We start from the raw sequence: 27,881 nt of genomic DNA, 5'->3' as shown, positions 1-27,881 counted from the left end.
GTTCAAACCCTGCCTGAACCTACCTTGGCCTACCGTACTATACTTTTACATTTCTTTGGTTTCTTATTGGTATAGATAGGGATAATAATATTCACCTGCATGTTTTACTTCTTGTATTTCTTTTGTATCGGGTATTTTAGAATTTGTTTACCTCTGTTATTATATGATCTTTAAAAAAAGTTGTATTCTTGTGGACTCTTTCAACAATTATGTATTTTGTAATGATCACAGGTGTCTGTCGTCACCTGATTGGGGCACCACCACCCCATGTGAGGTTATATATATGCCCATGCACAGAGAGCTTGTTCTCTGTACTGCCTGATGAAGACCCGTTGCTTTTTTGTAATTAAAAAACTCACGTGGGAGCTTAAAAAACAGTGCGGATTTCCTTTTCTTTTTCTTTGGTAGAAAAAACCACATGAAAAGGCAATGCAATTGTTTACATGCCATTACTCCTGCTACAGTGAGTCCAGTCAGATTTTACTAGAAGTGGGTAACACATTCTTCATCAGACTATACTGTATGCTAAGTTGTCTGAAATTTATTTTCAGACATAACCTGAACACAGGCCGATGGCTGACGAAGCTATCAGCAGTGTGGGACCCTAAACAAGAGGACTGCTTTGTGGTGGGAAGCATGGAGCGGCCTCGCCAGGTGCAGGTCTTCCACGAAAGCGGCCAGCTGCAGCACTCCTTCAGAGACGACCACCACCTCAGCACGGTGCTGTCCATCACAGCCTTCCATCCTACAAGGAATGCTTTGCTGGGCGGCAACAACTCAGGACGCCTGCATGTCTTCACCAACTGAGACCAGGACCAAAACGTGCACGAACAACGCCACCATTTATAAATGCCTACATATGTCTATTATGAAGTCCCACAAATTGGATTTGTTTCAGGATAATGTAGACTAGGCTACTAAATCATTGTTTTTAGGGGGCATCCTGTTTCAAATTTGACCAGCAGATGTCCCCAGGTTCACAATTGGTTCAAAGCTTCAGAAAACCTAGTTTCTCCCTTTACTATTTGTCTCACTTTCAGGACTATTTCCAACATCCTGATACTCCAACTGCTCTTTCAAAAATAGACAGCTGTCAATAGCTGCTTGTTTTAGACGTTTTAGCTATCTGCCAGGCTGTTTGCCTTGGGCAACATCGCCATCTTCTGGCTGTTTTGCGTAATGCACCGTATGGCGAAGAATTTAGACTGTTCATTCTTGGAGTCGCAATTGATTGAGTTTTATACTGTTCTCTTAATGGCAGGCCAAACCTTGGAATATTGTCTATATGTTTTTTTTCTTGTTTCTTTTGACTGCTGTTTGCATTTAATACATTAAGCCTTTACTGTACGTCCATCAATTACTGCGACGTGGCCTTTGTAGAAAGCCACCTTACCCAGCGATCTGGCTTGCTTGATTTTCGGCCACAGTTGTTCCCTTGCCTGTCGATCCTCCCAGGTGAAGTCCTGCACGAATGCACAAAAAATAATAAAAAAAAATCCCTGGAGTCATACGCCTTCAACGTGAAGGGCAAGATTAGCGAGGAGGACCAGAGGAAGGTGCGGAGAGGTGCCACCAGGCCATCGCCTGGCTGGATAACAACCAGCTGGCTGATAAAGAACAGTACCAGCACCCGTAGAAAGAGCTGGAGATTGTGTGTTGTACCAGAGAGCAACACCTGCACAGGGCTGCAGAGAGCAGGCGGGAGCCGGCTCACAGTCCCACCGTTGAGGAAGTCGACTAGAGACTTCAGACTATGATAACTACAGTGGCTTCAAACAACTTTACCTCATGACTCCTGTTTGTCACTTTGTGTCCTGACTGTTTATGATGTTTAAGTCTGAATATTTAGACATCTGACATTTGTAAAAAAAAAAAAATGTTGATGCATCGCTGGGCGTTTAAATAGAATTGACTATACAATATATTTTTGTGTGGTCTTTTACAGTTCATCTTTGTGGTTGCAGGTGATGCAGGTATCGCTCTTCCCTTAAGACCATGAGGATAACTGAAGATCAAGTGGCCAAAGTGGTTCAACAACGCATATACTCTGCTGCCTTCCACCCCTGCACTAGCAGTCTGCTCATGGCTGCAGGAGATAAATGGGGGCATGTAGGACTCTGGAACTTGGTGAGTTTCTTTGCTTTGATCATAACCATTTGCTAACACCATCTTTTTAGAATTTGGGAGTTTGGATGTTCTGAATCGTATTCCAGTGACACAAAAAATACATAAATTTGGTTCCTACTTTTGCCAGCCTGTGGATGTCCGCTAAAATGACAAGGAAATGAGTTCCTGAAGTAAAACATCAATGACTGGACACTTAGGGGAAAAGTACAGTGTTACAGTACAACTTGATTGATTTATTATTTACTCTTTAACTCATTGAGTGCCAGCCACTTTTGGAGAACGGACGCTCCCAGTGCTAGAGTTTTCAGAGCGTTTTCAGTGATTTCTCGAGGCCCACAGAATATTGTGTGATATTACTATGTAAACACCGAACACGCAAAAAGAACAAGGAGACTCTATTGTATCATCAGCAAAAAAAAGTTTATTGATACCATTTTCCGTTCTTTAGTTATGAGCCGGAGAAGATAGGTTGTTTTCAGCGTTTTCAGGCATTTCAAATTATAAGCTGAGATATTCAGCCTTTTGTGAAATGCAGCATTTCAAGCACATTCACTGACTCTAGATACGGTAATATTTTCTGATGTAGTGATGTGGTGTAGTTGTGTCCTGCCCTGCGTGCCCCACCCCCCCTCCCCCCCTCCCCCCCCTCAGCTGAAAACTCCTCCCCACACTAGTAACACACAGCCTCGCACCAAGCGTCTAGGAAGCCTGGGAAGCGCCGCCTCCCAGGCAGCGCAACATGGAGAAGCCACACGCGGACTGCAGTGAAAGGTTTGGCTTTTCAGTGTCGCGCTGCTGCTTTTCTAGCGGCTAATCATGTGGAGAAACTATGCTGACAGACAGACAGAGGCAGAAGGACTCAGTTGTGTGCGCGGATTGACTGTGTTCGCACGCACCGTCAGTTGCAGCCAGAACAATCTACATGGCTCTGGACTGCAGCATGAGCGGGTTCTCTTTCATCAAGGCTATTTCAGGCTGTGTATTCCTGACATTTCTGTAATCTGGAGAGCACTGTCGCCACCTAAGGCTTCTGTAAAATAGGTTATAGACCTCCAATAGCTACTATAGTTGTACAGGAGCTGCGGAAGGCTTTGATCGACGTCCCACCGTCAAAAAACGCATTGGACGTCGAAGGACGTCCGTGGCACTCTACGTCACTATTTAATTGGACGTCGAAGGACGTCCATGGCATTCAATGAGTTAAGGGTGGTGATTACGGTGATGATGGCGTGCTGCTTTTTGAGCCCCACTCTCAGCGTCCAGTGAGCTGCATGATGTTCTCCAGGACTCATCCTAGCCACCTGCTGACCCTCAGCTACGATGGATCTCTACGCTGCATGGATGTAGAGAAGGCCCTCTTTGAAGATGTAAATTTTGTTCCATAAAATGTAGTTTTATTGATCACCCCCCCTTCCCCAGTGGCATCTATCTACGAATTTACTATATATATATATATATATATATATTGTGACAGATCTGGCTCTCAAAATAGGATCAAGCTCGTGTCTAGTCAGTCCACACCTGCCACAACAACACAGAACGTCTTTGCACAGAAATATCAAACAAGAAGTCACAAAGTGAATGGGAGCAGCTCACCTGCTATCAGCATGGGGCGATGACACCTAGACAGCCCGGCTTGTGTGGACAGCTCAGTCGGTAGTGTGGAGCGGGCCATCAGCAGCTCCCGTTCAGTAGATTGGGGACGCTAATTCAAAATAATATCTCACACACACAGTCACACCCATACACGTGGAAACGGAGGGATCAATAGAGCACTGGGGAACAGGAGCGATACATGGCTTCCTGATCAGACTAGCAGACCAACATGGCAGAGAGGGGGGGGGGGGGCTGCGCACCTGAAATGCCACGGATATAATCTCTAAGCCACTCCCACTTCCTGTTTGATCCTCTGATGCAAAGACGTAAATTGACATATTATAATTAACTCATTGAGTGCCAGCCACTTTTGGAGAACGGACGCTCCCAGTGCCAGAGTTTCAGAGCGTTTTCAGTGATTTCTCGAGGCCCACAGAATATTGTGTGATATTACTATGTAAACACCGAACACGCACAAAGAACAAGGAGACTCTATTGTATCATCAGCAAAAAAAAGTTTATTGATACCATTTTCCGTTCTTTAGTTATGAGCCGGAGAAGATAGGTTGTTTTCAGCGTTTTCAGGCGTTTCAAATTAGAAGCTGAGTTATTCAGCCTTTTGTGAAATGAAGCATTTCAAGCACATTCACTGACTCTAGCTAATATTTTCTGATGTAGTGACGTGGTGTAGTTGTGTGGTGCCCTGCGTGCCCCACCCCCCTCTCCCCCCCCCTCAGCTGCAAACTCCTCCCCACACTAACACACAGCCTCACGCACCCAGCGTCTATTTTCGGAGTGCTCCGTTTTTGTGCGCCGGCTCCCAGCGCGACACGGAAAAGCCAAACCGGACTGCTGAGAATTGTTTGGCTTTTCAGTGTCGGGTGCTGCTTTTCTGGCGGCTAATCGTGTGGAGAAACTATGCAGACAGACAGACAGAGGCAGAGGGGCTCAGTTGTGGGAGCGGATTGACTGCTGTTCGCAGCCAACGTCAGCTGCAGCCAGAGCAATCTATATGGCTCCGCCTGCAGCATGAGCGGTTTCACTTTCATCACGGGGCTTTTTCCTACTGTTTTCCTGACCTTTCTCTAATCTGGAGAGCACTGTCGCCACCTAATGAGTCCGTAAAATAGGTTATACACATCCAATAGCTACAATATTTGTACAGGAGATGCAGGAGGCTTTGATCCACGTCCCACCGTCAAAAAACGCATTTGACGTCGATCGACGTCATTGGCACTCAATGAGTTAAACAAGGGGGTCCCTGACAATCACATGTCAATCACATATCACTCTGTAACAATATATATATACTGTATATATAATGATAATAATAATCATAATTTCAGCCAGTAAGTACAGTTTGAACCAATACCTTTTAACTTGAAGAGCGCGGTGTTATTATTATTTTATTTTTGGGGGGGGCGGGGGTAATGAATTTACATTTTGGGCTCATGATCATTATGAACCCCCCCCCCCCCTATATATATTATAATAAGATACAGGCCCCCAGGGCAGAAATACAGTATGGAGAAAAGGGTAGGATTCTAAATGGGTGTTAAACACCTGTGACATCACTTGTTGCTGGACATTCTGCTGGGGCTGACATCACAGGTGTACAGTTCCATTTCAGGAACAGTTTTTACACAAACAAGTCTTGATGCAGCTATGTGTAATTAAAGGAAGGCTTTGCCGATTTTCAACCCACTTTGCATCAGTTTACAATCTCCGTAATATAAGCAGATGGACAGTGTTTACCTTCTCTATATATTCTCTATATATTTTCTGCATTGAGAAATCCTCCCCCGCCTGCTGGCATGGGTCATTAACGCTTGTTAAGGTTTTCAATTCGATTCTCCCTGGATGTGTGCATATAGAAAAAATAAACAATCTGTAGTTGGAACAGCCGCCCTCAAGCACAACATCGGTTAATTTTGCTGAAATATTCTGGACTTACTCATTACTGCTTTGCAACAAACTTATAAATCAGTGGAGATGTTTAAAAAAACATTCCATGTCCTCATTAAGTTGATGTAAAATCGTGCATGAATTGTAAACCCACTCCAGTTTTAAGATATTCCTACTTCACCAGCTGATCTGAATCATTTTCTACTTCCTACCAGGTGTATTCTATTGAAGATGGCCTGAAAACCTTTGACTTCCTGTCACATGACTGTATGACACTAGTTGTCGGGCAATTTGGTGGAGATGTTGCCATTGTGGATAGGCGCACCCCAGGGTAACATACTGCCATCTTCTTCAACTGTTGTATTAATGATTTAAAAAATGCAGCACTTCTCTATTCTTTACCATCTCTCTTCATCATGTTGAATGTCAGTAAGCATGAAGAGTGCTAACCGCCTGCTCTCTTTTTTTATTAATCATAAACAACATTGTCAGAAACATGCATAATGTTTTCCAGACTGGTACAAAGCTGCTTCTAATCTCTTAATGTTTTTAATTTCTCTGCAGCAACTCCCATGAGTCCCTCCACACCCTCTACACCCTCAACCCCAAGAGCCTTCACTGTGTTAGCGTCCATCCACTAAACAAGCAGTACTTTGCAGTGGCCGAGAGCAGGTATGACTCATATCTTTGATTAATTTATATTTTCTCCAGAGCAGTAATCACTTTGATCATTTGTTTTCTAAAGTTGTTAAATTGGATTGCCTGCTTGTAGTCAGTTCAGCTGTAGTCTGTCCAGTCTATAAATAGTCCAAACTAATTTTCCTTCTTCTCTGCAGGCTTGTGAGTATTTACGATAGCCGCTGTCTGAAGAAGACCGAGAGCCAGGCGGTCTGCCAGCTGCACGGCCACTCTTTAAGCATAACCAGTGCTTATTTCTCCCCTAGTACAGGGAACAGAGTGCTCAGCTCCTGTATGGACAACACGATTAGGTGGGGCTGACACAGCTTAAAGCACTTGCACTGCACTACTTGTTTTGGAATTACATCTCTAAATTGAATGTGCATTTTCTTTTCTTTTTCCATAGGATATATGACACCTCAGCAATGACCACCACAGCTCCTTTGCTGACTTCCATCGGGTACATCCACTCACTTGAACATAGCCTCTCAGTGTGGGAAAGTCATTATGTTACAGATGTCCCGGCACACACGGTTTAAGAAAAAATATCTTATTATACAAGCAAGGTGATGAACGTTTCGCCTAGAAGGCTTCTAGGCGAAACGTTCATCACCTTGCTTGCCCACAATAAATAAGATATTTTTTCTTAAACCGCGTGTGCCGGGACATCTGTCACCTACTAGTATCCTCCGACCCAGGCACCTGTATACTTTTTATATATCTTTATGGGAGTCGTGCTTGCTAACTGTTTTTCCAAAGTCATTATGTTACCTGATCAGGGGAGGGGAAATCAGGAAAGCTGTCTCAATCTATAGCCCCTTTAACACAGACTGTGAAAGCCGCGTTCGTTGCAGCGTTATGTCTCGCCTCCTGCAGTGTTTCCCCTAGAAAGATTTTCAGGCCTGGAGGGATTTCGAAATGTACCTCGACCGCAACGGTGGGGCCCCTCGCTGGTGACGCTAAACTTTTAGCTAACCTGTTCGCATCTATGTTCGCAATGGCATCCCAAGTATCATCATACTATTATGGGATGCGATGCGAACATTTGTATTATGGGATGAGCGTTTCGCAGGCAACGACACGTTTACATGTTTTGGAACAGCGCCGCACGCTGGCACAATGCTCCTAAAAGCAAAATGCTGATTGTTTTGAATGATTTGGCATCTTCTATTACTGTCAACACCATTATTGCTATATTGTAATTGTAATAATATGCCATAAAGGTATATTTAAATTTTGGGGAGAGCAGAAAAACAAAAAAACAAATTGCAATTATTTTACTGGCCTGGCGGGGGCGCCGCCTGTAGAATGATGCCTCCTGTATAAAAGTCGCAAGAACGGAATGGCGTGTCATTTTGTTACGCCTTTCGTTCCCCCGGTAGAGGTAGTATCAGCGCAGAATCGACGTCTGTCTAAAAGGCTAAGCCGCGGGAAGACGGCAATCTCGGCTCATTCATAAAGAAATGACAGGAGGACTGAGGGAAAACAACCTCCAGATTGAAGTTCTCCGATCAGAAATAAGTTAACCGAAGCATATCTGCAGGCTGTCTCGCCTGTTGTGCGTTCCCTTACGAAAAACAACTAATGTTAGCATTCAGACTGTGCTCCTACTATAGCCCGAGTCACTTGAGCAGGTGTGTGCCTTGCGTTGCCCACTGTGCCTGAGATTCGCTCTGTTCTTCTGAAAGTGACATAACCAGAAGTAGAAACCAAGTGGTCTATAATGACGCCGTCGATAACGTTATTAAAATCAGACTGCAGCTGTTTCACACTTTTTTTCTTCCAGTCAACACGCTTTCAGAACGGACTTAATTAGGCTACTTCACAACATGGGTATATGCTTTATAAAAAAACTGGAACCAAAGGTAAGAAAGCCTTCCGTTACGTGTAGCTTGTAATACATGATGCTGCCTTTGTGATCCATAAAGTCGATCAGACGAATATTGAAAGTTGCTCGTTAAATTCAGGTCGCACTGATTTACCTGTTTATATAAAGGCAAAATAAAATTAAATAAATAGACTCCTCAGACATAATAAGCTTAACGCCCATGGTTCACGCCTAATTTCAATCCGGGAGGGGTGGATGCTATCTAAAGCACACTCCTGTATGGCAGGGCTGCTTGGTTCTGTGTGAAAGTGCAGAGAGGGCCTAATGGCGGATCTTCATCAGTGCCACAGTGATTGATACATTTGAGTTTTGGGTAGTAGAAGGTTTATCTCAGGTCATCATAATACTTATCACTGTTTCTATTTTTATTACAGTTTTATTATAAGCCAGTATCACAGCGACAACAAGCCTTTCCAACTCGGCACTTAAATTACCGTACATAAAAAAAATGTCAAACCAAAATTAACAATTGTGTGTCTTTGGTAGAAATATGCAGAAGAGTAGAGTGCACGCACATCCAAGATTATTTCAACAGGTGCTGGAAAAAATACGCGTATAGAAAAAGAAAAGGAAATCCGCACACTGTTTTTTAAGCTCCCACGGTTAGTTTTTTAATTACAAAAAAGCAACATTTTGACCCTCACGGGTCTTCATCAGGCAGTACAGAGAACAAGCTCTCTGTGCATGGGCATATATATAACCTCACATGGGGTGGTGGTGCCCCAATCAGGTGATGACAGACACCTGTGATCATCACAAAATACATAATTGTTGAAAGAGTAGGTCTTTCCACAAGAATACAACTTTTTTAAAGATAAAATGTCCTTGTGGATTAGCTTATGTGGGGAAAATGTCTAGAGCCCTCCGCACTAGGATTAGCGAGCATTGCAGCAACATCAGATGCGGTGATGAACGTAACCCTGTTGCAGTCCACTTCAAACAAGCAGGACACAGCATCTCCTCACTCCGGTACATGGGGATAGAGAAGGTTGAAAAGCCCCCTAGAGGAGGTGACCACGAACAATGACTTTTACAACGTGTGGCTTTTCACATATATACACTCAACACGTTGGCACCGTATGGCCTCAATGAAGAACTAGACGTCAAGCCATTGCTGTGATGTTTTAACTTTATTATATTCTGTTGTTATATGTATACACCTTGGCCATTGTAGACATGTGCCTGGCTCTTCGGTCATGTGGGTAGCACGTACGACTCTCACCTGGGAGTCCTGGGTTCAAACCCTGCCTGAACCTACCTTGGCCTACCGTACTATACTTTTACATTTCTTTGGTTTCTTATTGGTATAGATAGGGATAATAATATTCACCTGCATGTTTTACTTCTTGTATTTCTTTTGTATCGGGTATTTTAGAATTTGTTTACCTCTGTTATTATATGATCTTTAAAAAAAGTTGTATTCTTGTGGACTCTTTCAACAATTATGTATTTTGTAATGATCACAGGTGTCTGTCGTCACCTGATTGGGGCACCACCACCCCATGTGAGGTTATATATATGCCCATGCACAGAGAGCTTGTTCTCTGTACTGCCTGATGAAGACCCGTTGCTTTTTTGTAATTAAAAAACTCACGTGGGAGCTTAAAAAACAGTGCGGATTTCCTTTTCTTTTTCTTTGGTAGAAAAAACCACATGAAAAGGCAATGCAATTGTTTACATGCCATTACTCCTGCTACAGTGAGTCCAGTCAGATTTTACTAGAAGTGGGTAACACATTCTTCATCAGACTATACTGTATGCTAAGTTGTCTGAAATTTATTTTCAGACATAACCTGAACACAGGCCGATGGCTGACGAAGCTATCAGCAGTGTGGGACCCTAAACAAGAGGACTGCTTTGTGGTGGGAAGCATGGAGCGGCCTCGCCAGGTGCAGGTCTTCCACGAAAGCGGCCAGCTGCAGCACTCCTTCAGAGACGACCACCACCTCAGCACGGTGCTGTCCATCACAGCCTTCCATCCTACAAGGAATGCTTTGCTGGGCGGCAACAACTCAGGACGCCTGCATGTCTTCACCAACTGAGACCAGGACCAAAACGTGCACGAACAACGCCACCATTTATAAATGCCTACATATGTCTATTATGAAGTCCCACAAATTGGATTTGTTTCAGGATAATGTAGACTAGGCTACTAAATCATTGTTTTTAGGGGGCATCCTGTTTCAAATTTGACCAGCAGATGTCCCCAGGTTCACAATTGGTTCAAAGCTTCAGAAAACCTAGTTTCTCCCTTTACTATTTGTCTCACTTTCAGGACTATTTCCAACATCCTGATACTCCAACTGCTCTTTCAAAAATAGACAGCTGTCAATAGCTGCTTGTTTTAGACGTTTTAGCTATCTGCCAGGCTGTTTGCCTTGGGCAACATCGCCATCTTCTGGCTGTTTTGCGTAATGCACCGTATGGCGAAGAATTTAGACTGTTCATTCTTGGAGTCGCAATTGATTGAGTTTTATACTGTTCTCTTAATGGCAGGCCAAACCTTGGAATATTGTCTATATGTTTTTTTTCTTGTTTCTTTTGACTGCTGTTTGCATTTAATACATTAAGCCTTTACTGTACGTCCATCAATTACTGCGACGTGGCCTTTGTAGAAAGCCACCTTACCCAGCGATCTGGCTTGCTTGATTTTCGGCCACAGTTGTTCCCTTGCCTGTCGATCCTCCCAGGTGAAGTCCTGCACGAATGCACAAAAAATAATAAAAAAAAATCCCTGGAGTCATACGCCTTCAACGTGAAGGGCAAGATTAGCGAGGAGGACCAGAGGAAGGTGCGGAGAGGTGCCACCAGGCCATCGCCTGGCTGGATAACAACCAGCTGGCTGATAAAGAACAGTACCAGCACCCGTAGAAAGAGCTGGAGATTGTGTGTTGTACCAGAGAGCAACACCTGCACAGGGCTGCAGAGAGCAGGCGGGAGCCGGCTCACAGTCCCACCGTTGAGGAAGTCGACTAGAGACTTCAGACTATGATAACTACAGTGGCTTCAAACAACTTTACCTCATGACTCCTGTTTGTCACTTTGTGTCCTGACTGTTTATGATGTTTAAGTCTGAATATTTAGACATCTGACATTTGTAAAAAAAAAAAAATGTTGATGCATCGCTGGGCGTTTAAATAGAATTGACTATACAATATATTTTTGTGTGGTCTTTTACAGTTCATCTTTGTGGTTGCAGGTGATGCAGGTATCGCTCTTCCCTTAAGACCATGAGGATAACTGAAGATCAAGTGGCCAAAGTGGTTCAACAACGCATATACTCTGCTGCCTTCCACCCCTGCACTAGCAGTCTGCTCATGGCTGCAGGAGATAAATGGGGGCATGTAGGACTCTGGAACTTGGTGAGTTTCTTTGCTTTGATCATAACCATTTGCTAACACCATCTTTTTAGAATTTGGGAGTTTGGATGTTCTGAATCGTATTCCAGTGACACAAAAAATACATAAATTTGGTTCCTACTTTTGCCAGCCTGTGGATGTCCGCTAAAATGACAAGGAAATGAGTTCCTGAAGTAAAACATCAATGACTGGACACTTAGGGGAAAAGTACAGTGTTACAGTACAACTTGATTGATTTATTATTTACTCTTTAACTCATTGAGTGCCAGCCACTTTTGGAGAACGGACGCTCCCAGTGCCAGAGTTTTCAGAGCGTTTTCAGTGATTTCTCGAGGCCCACAGAATATTGTGTGATATTACTATGTAAACACCGAACACGCAAAAAGAACAAGGAGACTCTATTGTATCATCAGCAAAAAAAAGTTTATTGATACCATTTTCCGTTCTTTAGTTATGAGCCGGAGAAGATAGGTTGTTTTCAGCGTTTTCAGGCATTTCAAATTATAAGCTGAGATATTCAGCCTTTTGTGAAATGCAGCATTTCAAGCACATTCACTGACTCTAGATACGGTAATATTTTCTGATGTAGTGATGTGGTGTAGTTGTGTCCTGCCCTGCGTGCCCCACCCCCCCTCCCCCCCTCCCCCCCCTCAGCTGAAAACTCCTCCCCACACTAGTAACACACAGCCTCGCACCAAGCGTCTAGGAAGCCTGGGAAGCGCCGCCTCCCAGGCAGCGCAACATGGAGAAGCCACACGCGGACTGCAGTGAAAGGTTTGGCTTTTCAGTGTCGCGCTGCTGCTTTTCTAGCGGCTAATCATGTGGAGAAACTATGCTGACAGACAGACAGAGGCAGAAGGACTCAGTTGTGTGCGCGGATTGACTGTGTTCGCACGCACCGTCAGTTGCAGCCAGAACAATCTACATGGCTCTGGACTGCAGCATGAGCGGGTTCTCTTTCATCAAGGCTATTTCAGGCTGTGTATTCCTGACATTTCTGTAATCTGGAGAGCACTGTCGCCACCTAAGGCTTCTGTAAAATAGGTTATAGACCTCCAATAGCTACTATAGTTGTACAGGAGCTGCGGAAGGCTTTGATCGACGTCCCACCGTCAAAAAACGCATTGGACGTCGAAGGACGTCCGTGGCACTCTACGTCACTATTTAATTGGACGTCGAAGGACGTCCATGGCATTCAATGAGTTAAGGGTGGTGATTACGGTGATGATGGCGTGCTGCTTTTTGAGCCCCACTCTCAGCGTCCAGTGAGCTGCATGATGTTCTCCAGGACTCATCCTAGCCACCTGCTGACCCTCAGCTACGATGGATCTCTACGCTGCATGGATGTAGAGAAGGCCCTCTTTGAAGATGTAAATTTTGTTCCATAAAATGTAGTTTTATTGATCACCCCCCCTTCCCCAGTGGCATCTATCTACGAATTTACTATATATATATATATATATATATATTGTGACAGATCTGGCTCTCAAAATAGGATCAAGCTCGTGTCTAGTCAGTCCACACCTGCCACAACAACACAGAACGTCTTTGCACAGAAATATCAAACAAGAAGTCACAAAGTGAATGGGAGCAGCTCACCTGCTATCAGCATGGGGCGATGACACCTAGACAGCCCGGCTTGTGTGGACAGCTCAGTCGGTAGTGTGGAGCGGGCCATCAGCAGCTCCCGTTCAGTAGATTGGGGACGCTAATTCAAAATAATATCTCACACACACAGTCACACCCATACACGTGGAAACGGAGGGATCAATAGAGCACTGGGGAACAGGAGCGATACATGGCTTCCTGATCAGACTAGCAGACCAACATGGCAGAGAGGGGGGGGGGGGGCCTGCGCACCTGAAATGCCACGGATATAATCTCTAAGCCACTCCCACTTCCTGTTTGATCCTCTGATGCAAAGACGTAAATTGACATATTATAATTAACTCATTGAGTGCCAGCCACTTTTGGAGAACGGACGCTCCCAGTGCCAGAGTTTCAGAGCGTTTTCAGTGATTTCTCGAGGCCCACAGAATATTGTGTGATATTACTATGTAAACACCGAACACGCACAAAGAACAAGGAGACTCTATTGTATCATCAGCAAAAAAAAGTTTATTGATACCATTTTCCGTTCTTTAGTTATGAGCCGGAGAAGATAGGTTGTTTTCAGCGTTTTCAGGCGTTTCAAATTAGAAGCTGAGTTATTCAGCCTTTTGTGAAATGAAGCATTTCAAGCACATTCACTGACTCTAGCTAATATTTTCTGATGTAGTGACGTGGTGTAGTTGTGTGGTGCCCTGCGTGCCCCACCCCCCTCTCCCCCCCCCTCAGCTGCAAACTCCTCCCCACACTAACACACAGCCTCACGCACCCAGCGTCTATTTTCGGAGTGCTCCGTTTTTGTGCGCCGGCTCCCAGCGCGACACGGAAAAGCCAAACCGGACTGCTGAGAATTGTTTGGCTTTTCAGTGTCGGGTGCTGCTTTTCTGGCGGCTAATCGTGTGGAGAAACTATGCAGACAGACAGACAGAGGCAGAGGGGCTCAGTTGTGGGAGCGGATTGACTGCTGTTCGCAGCCAACGTCAGCTGCAGCCAGAGCAATCTATATGGCTCCGCCTGCAGCATGAGCGGTTTCACTTTCATCACGGGGCTTTTTCCTACTGTTTTCCTGACCTTTCTCTAATCTGGAGAGCACTGTCGCCACCTAATGAGTCCGTAAAATAGGTTATACACATCCAATAGCTACAATATTTGTACAGGAGATGCAGGAGGCTTTGATCCACGTCCCACCGTCAAAAAACGCATTTGACGTCGATCGACGTCATTGGCACTCAATGAGTTAAACAAGGGGGTCCCTGACAATCACATGTCAATCACATATCACTCTGTAACAATATATATATACTGTATATATAATGATAATAATAATCATAATTTCAGCCAGTAAGTACAGTTTGAACCAATACCTTTTAACTTGAAGAGCGCGGTGTTATTATTATTTTATTTTTGGGGGGGGCGGGGGTAATGAATTTACATTTTGGGCTCATGATCATTATGAACCCCCCCCCCCCCCTATATATATTATAATAAGATACAGGCCCCCAGGGCAGAAATACAGTATGGAGAAAAGGGTAGGATTCTAAATGGGTGTTAAACACCTGTGACATCACTTGTTGCTGGACATTCTGCTGGGGCTGACATCACAGGTGTACAGTTCCATTTCAGGAACAGTTTTTACACAAACAAGTCTTGATGCAGCTATGTGTAATTAAAGGAAGGCTTTGCCGATTTTCAACCCACTTTGCATCAGTTTACAATCTCCGTAATATAAGCAGATGGACAGTGTTTACCTTCTCTATATATTCTCTATATATTTTCTGCATTGAGAAATCCTCCCCCGCCTGCTGGCATGGGTCATTAACGCTTGTTAAGGTTTTCAATTCGATTCTCCCTGGATGTGTGCATATAGAAAAAATAAACAATCTGTAGTTGGAACAGCCGCCCTCAAGCACAACATCGGTTAATTTTGCTGAAATATTCTGGACTTACTCATTACTGCTTTGCAACAAACTTATAAATCAGTGGAGATGTTTAAAAAAACATTCCATGTCCTCATTAAGTTGATGTAAAATCGTGCATGAATTGTAAACCCACTCCAGTTTTAAGATATTCCTACTTCACCAGCTGATCTGAATCATTTTCTACTTCCTACCAGGTGTATTCTATTGAAGATGGCCTGAAAACCTTTGACTTCCTGTCACATGACTGTATGACACTAGTTGTCGGGCAATTTGGTGGAGATGTTGCCATTGTGGATAGGCGCACCCCAGGGTAACATACTGCCATCTTCTTCAACTGTTGTATTAATGATTTAAAAAATGCAGCACTTCTCTATTCTTTACCATCTCTCTTCATCATGTTGAATGTCAGTAAGCATGAAGAGTGCTAACCGCCTGCTCTCTTTTTTTATTAATCATAAACAACATTGTCAGAAACATGCATAATGTTTTCCAGACTGGTACAAAGCTGCTTCTAATCTCTTAATGTTTTTAATTTCTCTGCAGCAACTCCCATGAGTCCCTCCACACCCTCTACACCCTCAACCCCAAGAGCCTTCACTGTGTTAGCGTCCATCCACTAAACAAGCAGTACTTTGCAGTGGCCGAGAGCAGGTATGACTCATATCTTTGATTAATTTATATTTTCTCCAGAGCAGTAATCACTTTGATCATTTGTTTTCTAAAGTTGTTAAATTGGATTGCCTGCTTGTAGTCAGTTCAGCTGTAGTCTGTCCAGTCTATAAATAGTCCAAACTAATTTTCCTTCTTCTCTGCAGGCTTGTGAGTATTTACGATAGCCGCTGTCTGAAGAAGACCGAGAGCCAGGCGGTCTGCCAGCTGCACGGCCACTCTTTAAGCATAACCAGTGCTTATTTCTCCCCTAGTACAGGGAACAGAGTGCTCAGCTCCTGTATGGACAACACGATTAGGTGGGGCTGACACAGCTTAAAGCACTTGCACTGCACTACTTGTTTTGGAATTACATCTCTAAATTGAATGTGCATTTTCTTTTCTTTTTCCATAGGATATATGACACCTCAGCAATGACCACCACAGCTCCTTTGCTGACTTCCATCGGGTACATCCACTCACTTGAACATAGCCTCTCAGTGTGGGAAAGTCATTATGTTACAGATGTCCCGGCACACACGGTTTAAGAAAAAATATCTTATTATACAAGCAAGGTGATGAACGTTTCGCCTAGAAGGCTTCTAGGCGAAACGTTCATCACCTTGCTTGCCCACAATAAATAAGATATTTTTTCTTAAACCGCGTGTGCCGGGACATCTGTCACCTACTAGTATCCTCCGACCCAGGCACCTGTATACTTTTTATATATCTTTATGGGAGTCGTGCTTGCTAACTGTTTTTCCAAAGTCATTATGTTACCTGATCAGGGGAGGGGAAATCAGGAAAGCTGTCTCAATCTATAGCCCCTTTAACACAGACTGTGAAAGCCGCGTTCGTTGCAGCGTTATGTCTCGCCTCCTGCAGTGTTTCCCCTAGAAAGATTTTCAGGCCTGGAGGGATTTCGAAATGTACCTCGACCGCAACGGTGGGGCCCCTCGCTGGTGACGCTAAACTTTTAGCTAACCTGTTCGCATCTATGTTCGCAATGGCATCCCAAGTATCATCATACTATTATGGGATGCGATGCGAACATTTGTATTATGGGATGAGCGTTTCGCAGGCAACGACACGTTTACATGTTTTGGAACAGCGCCGCACGCTGGCACAATGCTCCTAAAAGCAAAATGCTGATTGTTTTGAATGATTTGGCATCTTCTATTACTGTCAACACCATTATTGCTATATTGTAATTGTAATAATATGCCATAAAGGTATATTTAAATTTTGGGGAGAGCAGAAAAACAAAAAAACAAATTGCAATTATTTTACTGGCCTGGCGGGGGCGCCGCCTGTAGAATGATGCCTCCTGTATAAAAGTCGCAAGAACGGAATGGCGTGTCATTTTGTTACGCCTTTCGTTCCCCCGGTAGAGGTAGTATCAGCGCAGAATCGACGTCTGTCTAAAAGGCTAAGCCGCGGGAAGACGGCAATCTCGGCTCATTCATAAAGAAATGACAGGAGGACTGAGGGAAAACAACCTCCAGATTGAAGTTCTCCGATCAGAAATAAGTTAACCGAAGCATATCTGCAGGCTGTCTCGCCTGTTGTGCGTTCCCTTACGAAAAACAACTAATGTTAGCATTCAGACTGTGCTCCTACTATAGCCCGAGTCACTTGAGCAGGTGTGTGCCTTGCGTTGCCCACTGTGCCTGAGATTCGCTCTGTTCTTCTGAAAGTGACATAACCAGAAGTAGAAACCAAGTGGTCTATAATGACGCCGTCGATAACGTTATTAAAATCAGACTGCAGCTGTTTCACACTTTTTTTCTTCCAGTCAACACGCTTTCAGAACGGACTTAATTAGGCTACTTCACAACATGGGTATATGCTTTATAAAAAAACTGGAACCAAAGGTAAGAAAGCCTTCCGTTACGTGTAGCTTGTAATACATGATGCTGCCTTTGTGATCCATAAAGTCGATCAGACGAATATTGAAAGTTGCTCGTTAAATTCAGGTCGCACTGATTTACCTGTTTATATAAAGGCAAAATAAAATTAAATAAATAGACTCCTCAGACATAATAAGCTTAACGCCCATGGTTCACGCCTAATTTCAATCCGGGAGGGGTGGATGCTATCTAAAGCACACTCCTGTATGGCAGGGCTGCTTGGTTCTGTGTGAAAGTGCAGAGAGGGCCTAATGGCGGATCTTCATCAGTGCCACAGTGATTGATACATTTGAGTTTTGGGTAGTAGAAGGTTTATCTCAGGTCATCATAATACTTATCACTGTTTCTATTTTTATTACAGTTTTATTATAAGCCAGTATCACAGCGACAACAAGCCTTTCCAACTCGGCACTTAAATTACCGTACATAAAAAAAATGTCAAACCAAAATTAACAATTGTGTGTCTTTGGTAGAAATATGCAGAAGAGTAGAGTGCACGCACATCCAAGATTATTTCAACAGGTGCTGGAAAAAATACGCGTATAGAAAAAGAAAAGGAAATCCGCACACTGTTTTTTAAGCTCCCACGGTTAGTTTTTTAATTACAAAAAAGCAACATTTTGACCCTCACGGGTCTTCATCAGGCAGTACAGAGAACAAGCTCTCTGTGCATGGGCATATATATAACCTCACATGGGGTGGTGGTGCCCCAATCAGGTGATGACAGACACCTGTGATCATTACAAAATACATAATTGTTGAAAGAGTAGGTCTTTCCACAAGAATACAACTTTTTTAAAGATAAAATGTCCTTGTGGATTAGCTTATGTGGGGAAAATGTCTAGAGCCCTCCGCACTAGGATTAGCGAGCATTGCAGCAACATCAGATGCGGTGATGAACGTAACCCTGTTGCAGTCCACTTCAAACAAGCAGGACACAGCATCTCCTCACTCCGGTACATGGGGATAGAGAAGGTTGAAAAGCCCCCTAGAGGAGGTGACCACGAACAATGACTTTTACAACGTGTGGCTTTTCACATATATACACTCAACACGTTGGCACCGTATGGCCTCAATGAAGAACTAGACGTCAAGCCATTGCTGTGATGTTTTAACTTTATTATATTCTGTTGTTATATGTATACACCTTGGCCATTGTAGACATGTGCCTGGCTCTTCGGTCATGTGGGTAGCACGTACGACTCTCACCTGGGAGTCCTGGGTTCAAACCCTGCCTGAACCTACCTTGGCCTACCGTACTATACTTTTACATTTCTTTGGTTTCTTATTGGTATAGATAGGGATAATAATATTCACCTGCATGTTTTACTTCTTGTATTTCTTTTGTATCGGGTATTTTAGAATTTGTTTACCTCTGTTATTATATGATCTTTAAAAAAAGTTGTATTCTTGTGGACTCTTTCAACAATTATGTATTTTGTAATGATCACAGGTGTCTGTCGTCACCTGATTGGGGCACCACCACCCCATGTGAGGTTATATATATGCCCATGCACAGAGAGCTTGTTCTCTGTACTGCCTGATGAAGACCCGTTGCTTTTTTGTAATTAAAAAACTCACGTGGGAGCTTAAAAAACAGTGCGGATTTCCTTTTCTTTTTCTTTGGTAGAAAAAACCACATGAAAAGGCAATGCAATTGTTTACATGCCATTACTCCTGCTACAGTGAGTCCAGTCAGATTTTACTAGAAGTGGGTAACACATTCTTCATCAGACTATACTGTATGCTAAGTTGTCTGAAATTTATTTTCAGACATAACCTGAACACAGGCCGATGGCTGACGAAGCTATCAGCAGTGTGGGACCCTAAACAAGAGGACTGCTTTGTGGTGGGAAGCATGGAGCGGCCTCGCCAGGTGCAGGTCTTCCACGAAAGCGGCCAGCTGCAGCACTCCTTCAGAGACGACCACCACCTCAGCACGGTGCTGTCCATCACAGCCTTCCATCCTACAAGGAATGCTTTGCTGGGCGGCAACAACTCAGGACGCCTGCATGTCTTCACCAACTGAGACCAGGACCAAAACGTGCACGAACAACGCCACCATTTATAAATGCCTACATATGTCTATTATGAAGTCCCACAAATTGGATTTGTTTCAGGATAATGTAGACTAGGCTACTAAATCATTGTTTTTAGGGGGCATCCTGTTTCAAATTTGACCAGCAGATGTCCCCAGGTTCACAATTGGTTCAAAGCTTCAGAAAACCTAGTTTCTCCCTTTACTATTTGTCTCACTTTCAGGACTATTTCCAACATCCTGATACTCCAACTGCTCTTTCAAAAATAGACAGCTGTCAATAGCTGCTTGTTTTAGACGTTTTAGCTATCTGCCAGGCTGTTTGCCTTGGGCAACATCGCCATCTTCTGGCTGTTTTGCGTAATGCACCGTATGGCGAAGAATTTAGACTGTTCATTCTTGGAGTCGCAATTGATTGAGTTTTATACTGTTCTCTTAATGGCAGGCCAAACCTTGGAATATTGTCTATATGTTTTTTTTCTTGTTTCTTTTGACTGCTGTTTGCATTTAATACATTAAGCCTTTACTGTACGTCCATCAATTACTGCGACGTGGCCTTTGTAGAAAGCCACCTTACCCAGCGATCTGGCTTGCTTGATTTTCGGCCACAGTTGTTCCCTTGCCTGTCGATCCTCCCAGGTGAAGTCCTGCACGAATGCACAAAAAATAATAAAAAAAAATCCCTGGAGTCATACGCCTTCAACGTGAAGGGCAAGATTAGCGAGGAGGACCAGAGGAAGGTGCGGAGAGGTGCCACCAGGCCATCGCCTGGCTGGATAACAACCAGCTGGCTGATAAAGAACAGTACCAGCACCCGTAGAAAGAGCTGGAGATTGTGTGTTGTACCAGAGAGCAACACCTGCACAGGGCTGCAGAGAGCAGGCGGGAGCCGGCTCACAGTCCCACCGTTGAGGAAGTCGACTAGAGACTTCAGACTATGATAACTACAGTGGCTTCAAACAACTTTACCTCATGACTCCTGTTTGTCACTTTGTGTCCTGACTGTTTATGATGTTTAAGTCTGAATATTTAGACATCTGACATTTGTAAAAAAAAAAAAATGTTGATGCATCGCTGGGCGTTTAAATAGAATTGACTATACAATATATTTTTGTGTGGTCTTTTACAGTTCATCTTTGTGGTTGCAGGTGATGCAGGTATCGCTCTTCCCTTAAGACCATGAGGATAACTGAAGATCAAGTGGCCAAAGTGGTTCAACAACGCATATACTCTGCTGCCTTCCACCCCTGCACTAGCAGTCTGCTCATGGCTGCAGGAGATAAATGGGGGCATGTAGGACTCTGGAACTTGGTGAGTTTCTTTGCTTTGATCATAACCATTTGCTAACACCATCTTTTTAGAATTTGGGAGTTTGGATGTTCTGAATCGTATTCCAGTGACACAAAAAATACATAAATTTGGTTCCTACTTTTGCCAGCCTGTGGATGTCCGCTAAAATGACAAGGAAATGAGTTCCTGAAGTAAAACATCAATGACTGGACACTTAGGGGAAAAGTACAGTGTTACAGTACAACTTGATTGATTTATTATTTACTCTTTAACTCATTGAGTGCCAGCCACTTTTGGAGAACGGACGCTCCCAGTGCCAGAGTTTTCAGAGCGTTTTCAGTGATTTCTCGAGGCCCACAGAATATTGTGTGATATTACTATGTAAACACCGAACACGCAAAAAGAACAAGGAGACTCTATTGTATCATCAGCAAAAAAAAGTTTATTGATACCATTTTCCGTTCTTTAGTTATGAGCCGGAGAAGATAGGTTGTTTTCAGCGTTTTCAGGCATTTCAAATTATAAGCTGAGATATTCAGCCTTTTGTGAAATGCAGCATTTCAAGCACATTCACTGACTCTAGATACGGTAATATTTTCTGATGTAGTGATGTGGTGTAGTTGTGTCCTGCCCTGCGTGCCCCACCCCCCCTCCCCCCCTCCCCCCCTCCCCCCCCTCAGCTGAAAACTCCTCCCCACACTAGTAACACACAGCCTCGCACCAAGCGTCTAGGAAGCCTGGGAAGCGCCGCCTCCCAGGCAGCGCAACATGGAGAAGCCACACGCGGACTGCAGTGAAAGGTTTGGCTTTTCAGTGTCGCGCTGCTGCTTTTCTAGCGGCTAATCATGTGGAGAAACTATGCTGACAGACAGACAGAGGCAGAAGGACTCAGTTGTGTGCGCGGATTGACTGTGTTCGCACGCACCGTCAGTTGCAGCCAGAACAATCTACATGGCTCTGGACTGCAGCATGAGCGGGTTCTCTTTCATCAAGGCTATTTCAGGCTGTGTATTCCTGACATTTCTGTAATCTGGAGAGCACTGTCGCCACCTAAGGCTTCTGTAAAATAGGTTATAGACCTCCAATAGCTACTATAGTTGTACAGGAGCTGCGGAAGGCTTTGATCGACGTCCCACCGTCAAAAAACGCATTGGACGTCGAAGGACGTCCGTGGCACTCTACGTCACTATTTAATTGGACGTCGAAGGACGTCCATGGCATTCAATGAGTTAAGGGTGGTGATTACGGTGATGATGGCGTGCTGCTTTTTGAGCCCCACTCTCAGCGTCCAGTGAGCTGCATGATGTTCTCCAGGACTCATCCTAGCCACCTGCTGACCCTCAGCTACGATGGATCTCTACGCTGCATGGATGTAGAGAAGGCCCTCTTTGAAGATGTAAATTTTGTTCCATAAAATGTAGTTTTATTGATCACCCCCCCTTCCCCAGTGGCATCTATCTACGAATTTACTATATATATATATATATATATATATTGTGACAGATCTGGCTCTCAAAATAGGATCAAGCTCGTGTCTAGTCAGTCCACACCTGCCACAACAACACAGAACGTCTTTGCACAGAAATATCAAACAAGAAGTCACAAAGTGAATGGGAGCAGCTCACCTGCTATCAGCATGGGGCGATGACACCTAGACAGCCCGGCTTGTGTGGACAGCTCAGTCGGTAGTGTGGAGCGGGCCATCAGCAGCTCCCGTTCAGTAGATTGGGGACGCTAATTCAAAATAATATCTCACACACACAGTCACACCCATACACGTGGAAACGGAGGGATCAATAGAGCACTGGGGAACAGGAGCGATACATGGCTTCCTGATCAGACTAGCAGACCAACATGGCAGAGAGGGGGGGGGGGGGGCCTGCGCACCTGAAATGCCACGGATATAATCTCTAAGCCACTCCCACTTCCTGTTTGATCCTCTGATGCAAAGACGTAAATTGACATATTATAATTAACTCATTGAGTGCCAGCCACTTTTGGAGAACGGACGCTCCCAGTGCCAGAGTTTCAGAGCGTTTTCAGTGATTTCTCGAGGCCCACAGAATATTGTGTGATATTACTATGTAAACACCGAACACGCACAAAGAACAAGGAGACTCTATTGTATCATCAGCAAAAAAAAGTTTATTGATACCATTTTCCGTTCTTTAGTTATGAGCCGGAGAAGATAGGTTGTTTTCAGCGTTTTCAGGCGTTTCAAATTAGAAGCTGAGTTATTCAGCCTTTTGTGAAATGAAGCATTTCAAGCACATTCACTGACTCTAGCTAATATTTTCTGATGTAGTGACGTGGTGTAGTTGTGTGGTGCCCTGCGTGCCCCACCCCCCTCTCCCCCCCCCTCAGCTGCAAACTCCTCCCCACACTAACACACAGCCTCACGCACCCAGCGTCTATTTTCGGAGTGCTCCGTTTTTGTGCGCCGGCTCCCAGCGCGACACGGAAAAGCCAAACCGGACTGCTGAGAATTGTTTGGCTTTTCAGTGTCGGGTGCTGCTTTTCTGGCGGCTAATCGTGTGGAGAAACTATGCAGACAGACAGACAGAGGCAGAGGGGCTCAGTTGTGGGAGCGGATTGACTGCTGTTCGCAGCCAACGTCAGCTGCAGCCAGAGCAATCTATATGGCTCCGCCTGCAGCATGAGCGGTTTCACTTTCATCACGGGGCTTTTTCCTACTGTTTTCCTGACCTTTCTCTAATCTGGAGAGCACTGTCGCCACCTAATGAGTCCGTAAAATAGGTTATACACATCCAATAGCTACAATATTTGTACAGGAGATGCAGGAGGCTTTGATCCACGTCCCACCGTCAAAAAACGCATTTGACGTCGATCGACGTCATTGGCACTCAATGAGTTAAACAAGGGGGTCCCTGACAATCACATGTCAATCACATATCACTCTGTAACAATATATATATACTGTATATATAATGATAATAATAATCATAATTTCAGCCAGTAAGTACAGTTTGAACCAATACCTTTTAACTTGAAGAGCGCGGTGTTATTATTATTTTATTTTTGGGGGGGGCGGGGGTAATGAATTTACATTTTGGGCTCATGATCATTATGAACCCCCCCCCCCCCCTATATATATTATAATAAGATACAGGCCCCCAGGGCAGAAATACAGTATGGAGAAAAGGGTAGGATTCTAAATGGGTGTTAAACACCTGTGACATCACTTGTTGCTGGACATTCTGCTGGGGCTGACATCACAGGTGTACAGTTCCATTTCAGGAACAGTTTTTACACAAACAAGTCTTGATGCAGCTATGTGTAATTAAAGGAAGGCTTTGCCGATTTTCAACCCACTTTGCATCAGTTTACAATCTCCGTAATATAAGCAGATGGACAGTGTTTACCTTCTCTATATATTCTCTATATATTTTCTGCATTGAGAAATCCTCCCCCGCCTGCTGGCATGGGTCATTAACGCTTGTTAAGGTTTTCAATTCGATTCTCCCTGGATGTGTGCATATAGAAAAAATAAACAATCTGTAGTTGGAACAGCCGCCCTCAAGCACAACATCGGTTAATTTTGCTGAAATATTCTGGACTTACTCATTACTGCTTTGCAACAAACTTATAAATCAGTGGAGATGTTTAAAAAAACATTCCATGTCCTCATTAAGTTGATGTAAAATCGTGCATGAATTGTAAACCCACTCCAGTTTTAAGATATTCCTACTTCACCAGCTGATCTGAATCATTTTCTACTTCCTACCAGGTGTATTCTATTGAAGATGGCCTGAAAACCTTTGACTTCCTGTCACATGACTGTATGACACTAGTTGTCGGGCAATTTGGTGGAGATGTTGCCATTGTGGATAGGCGCACCCCAGGGTAACATACTGCCATCTTCTTCAACTGTTGTATTAATGATTTAAAAAATGCAGCACTTCTCTATTCTTTACCATCTCTCTTCATCATGTTGAATGTCAGTAAGCATGAAGAGTGCTAACCGCCTGCTCTCTTTTTTTATTAATCATAAACAACATTGTCAGAAACATGCATAATGTTTTCCAGACTGGTACAAAGCTGCTTCTAATCTCTTAATGTTTTTAATTTCTCTGCAGCAACTCCCATGAGTCCCTCCACACCCTCTACACCCTCAACCCCAAGAGCCTTCACTGTGTTAGCGTCCATCCACTAAACAAGCAGTACTTTGCAGTGGCCGAGAGCAGGTATGACTCATATCTTTGATTAATTTATATTTTCTCCAGAGCAGTAATCACTTTGATCATTTGTTTTCTAAAGTTGTTAAATTGGATTGCCTGCTTGTAGTCAGTTCAGCTGTAGTCTGTCCAGTCTATAAATAGTCCAAACTAATTTTCCTTCTTCTCTGCAGGCTTGTGAGTATTTACGATAGCCGCTGTCTGAAGAAGACCGAGAGCCAGGCGGTCTGCCAGCTGCACGGCCACTCTTTAAGCATAACCAGTGCTTATTTCTCCCCTAGTACAGGGAACAGAGTGCTCAGCTCCTGTATGGACAACACGATTAGGTGGGGCTGACACAGCTTAAAGCACTTGCACTGCACTACTTGTTTTGGAATTACATCTCTAAATTGAATGTGCATTTTCTTTTCTTTTTCCATAGGATATATGACACCTCAGCAATGACCACCACAGCTCCTTTGCTGACTTCCATCGGGTACATCCACTCACTTGAACATAGCCTCTCAGTGTGGGAAAGTCATTATGTTACAGATGTCCCGGCACACACGGTTTAAGAAAAAATATCTTATTATACAAGCAAGGTGATGAACGTTTCGCCTAGAAGGCTTCTAGGCGAAACGTTCATCACCTTGCTTGCCCACAATAAATAAGATATTTTTTCTTAAACCGCGTGTGCCGGGACATCTGTCACCTACTAGTATCCTCCGACCCAGGCACCTGTATACTTTTTATATATCTTTATGGGAGTCGTGCTTGCTAACTGTTTTTCCAAAGTCATTATGTTACCTGATCAGGGGAGGGGAAATCAGGAAAGCTGTCTCAATCTATAGCCCCTTTAACACAGACTGTGAAAGCCGCGTTCGTTGCAGCGTTATGTCTCGCCTCCTGCAGTGTTTCCCCTAGAAAGATTTTCAGGCCTGGAGGGATTTCGAAATGTACCTCGACCGCAACGGTGGGGCCCCTCGCTGGTGACGCTAAACTTTTAGCTAACCTGTTCGCATCTATGTTCGCAATGGCATCCCAAGTATCATCATACTATTATGGGATGCGATGCGAACATTTGTATTATGGGATGAGCGTTTCGCAGGCAACGACACGTTTACATGTTTTGGAACAGCGCCGCACGCTGGCACAATGCTCCTAAAAGCAAAATGCTGATTGTTTTGAATGATTTGGCATCTTCTATTACTGTCAACACCATTATTGCTATATTGTAATTGTAATAATATGCCATAAAGGTATATTTAAATTTTGGGGAGAGCAGAAAAACAAAAAAACAAATTGCAATTATTTTACTGGCCTGGCGGGGGCGCCGCCTGTAGAATGATGCCTCCTGTATAAAAGTCGCAAGAACGGAATGGCGTGTCATTTTGTTACGCCTTTCGTTCCCCCGGTAGAGGTAGTATCAGCGCAGAATCGACGTCTGTCTAAAAGGCTAAGCCGCGGGAAGACGGCAATCTCGGCTCATTCATAAAGAAATGACAGGAGGACTGAGGGAAAACAACCTCCAGATTGAAGTTCTCCGATCAGAAATAAGTTAACCGAAGCATATCTGCAGGCTGTCTCGCCTGTTGTGCGTTCCCTTACGAAAAACAACTAATGTTAGCATTCAGACTGTGCTCCTACTATAGCCCGAGTCACTTGAGCAGGTGTGTGCCTTGCGTTGCCCACTGTGCCTGAGATTCGCTCTGTTCTTCTGAAAGTGACATAACCAGAAGTAGAAACCAAGTGGTCTATAATGACGCCGTCGATAACGTTATTAAAATCAGACTGCAGCTGTTTCACACTTTTTTTCTTCCAGTCAACACGCTTTCAGAACGGACTTAATTAGGCTACTTCACAACATGGGTATATGCTTTATAAAAAAACTGGAACCAAAGGTAAGAAAGCCTTCCGTTACGTGTAGCTTGTAATACATGATGCTGCCTTTGTGATCCATAAAGTCGATCAGACGAATATTGAAAGTTGCTCGTTAAATTCAGGTCGCACTGATTTACCTGTTTATATAAAGGCAAAATAAAATTAAATAAATAGACTCCTCAGACATAATAAGCTTAACGCCCATGGTTCACGCCTAATTTCAATCCGGGAGGGGTGGATGCTATCTAAAGCACACTCCTGTATGGCAGGGCTGCTTGGTTCTGTGTGAAAGTGCAGAGAGGGCCTAATGGCGGATCTTCATCAGTGCCACAGTGATTGATACATTTGAGTTTTGGGTAGTAGAAGGTTTATCTCAGGTCATCATAATACTTATCACTGTTTCTATTTTTATTACAGTTTTATTATAAGCCAGTATCACAGCGACAACAAGCCTTTCCAACTCGGCACTTAAATTACCGTACATAAAAAAAATGTCAAACCAAAATTAACAATTGTGTGTCTTTGGTAGAAATATGCAGAAGAGTAGAGTGCACGCACATCCAAGATTATTTCAACAGGTGCTGGAAAAAATACGCGTATAGAAAAAGAAAAGGAAATCCGCACACTGTTTTTTAAGCTCCCACGGTTAGTTTTTTAATTACAAAAAAGCAACATTTTGACCCTCACGGGTCTTCATCAGGCAGTACAGAGAACAAGCTCTCTGTGCATGGGCATATATATAACCTCACATGGGGTGGTGGTGCCCCAATCAGGTGATGACAGACACCTGTGATCATTACAAAATACATAATTGTTGAAAGAGTAGGTCTTTCCACAAGAATACAACTTTTTTAAAGAT

At 43.8% G+C, this 27,881-nt stretch overlaps 2 protein-coding genes across 2 annotated transcripts; both read left to right on the top strand.

Moving 5' to 3' along the window:
* Positions 1 to 693: 693 nt before the first annotated feature.
* Positions 694 to 11,397, top strand: LOC310771238 (WD repeat-containing protein 76-like; the record flags this gene model as incomplete). The annotated part of the gene is made up of 6 exons (XM_083663893.1): positions 694 to 822; positions 1,965 to 2,127; positions 3,384 to 3,494; positions 5,844 to 5,959; positions 6,193 to 6,300; positions 11,394 to 11,397. Exons 2-6 carry the CDS (start codon positions 1,996 to 1,998, stop codon positions 11,395 to 11,397), a joined length of 471 nt encoding a protein of 156 aa, XP_083520019.1. The 5' UTR covers positions 694 to 822; positions 1,965 to 1,995.
* Positions 10,561 to 24,797, top strand: LOC310771233 (WD repeat-containing protein 76-like). The gene is made up of 9 exons (XM_083663889.1): positions 10,561 to 11,556; positions 12,762 to 12,923; positions 15,275 to 15,390; positions 15,624 to 15,731; positions 15,896 to 16,048; positions 16,144 to 16,197; positions 19,412 to 19,682; positions 20,825 to 20,987; positions 24,715 to 24,797. Exons 1-7 carry the CDS (start codon positions 11,425 to 11,427, stop codon positions 19,665 to 19,667), a joined length of 981 nt encoding a protein of 326 aa, XP_083520015.1. The 5' UTR covers positions 10,561 to 11,424; the 3' UTR covers positions 19,668 to 19,682; positions 20,825 to 20,987; positions 24,715 to 24,797.
* Positions 24,798 to 27,881: the final 3,084 nt, after the last annotated feature.

This window comes from Poromitra crassiceps, assembly GCF_964638095.1.
Source record: "Poromitra crassiceps genome assembly, contig: HAP1_SCAFFOLD_452, whole genome shotgun sequence".
NCBI classification, from domain to species: Eukaryota; Metazoa; Chordata; class Actinopteri; order Beryciformes; family Melamphaidae; genus Poromitra; species Poromitra crassiceps.
Note: the sequence above shows the minus strand (reverse complement) of the source record. Positions and strands in the feature narration are given on the sequence as shown.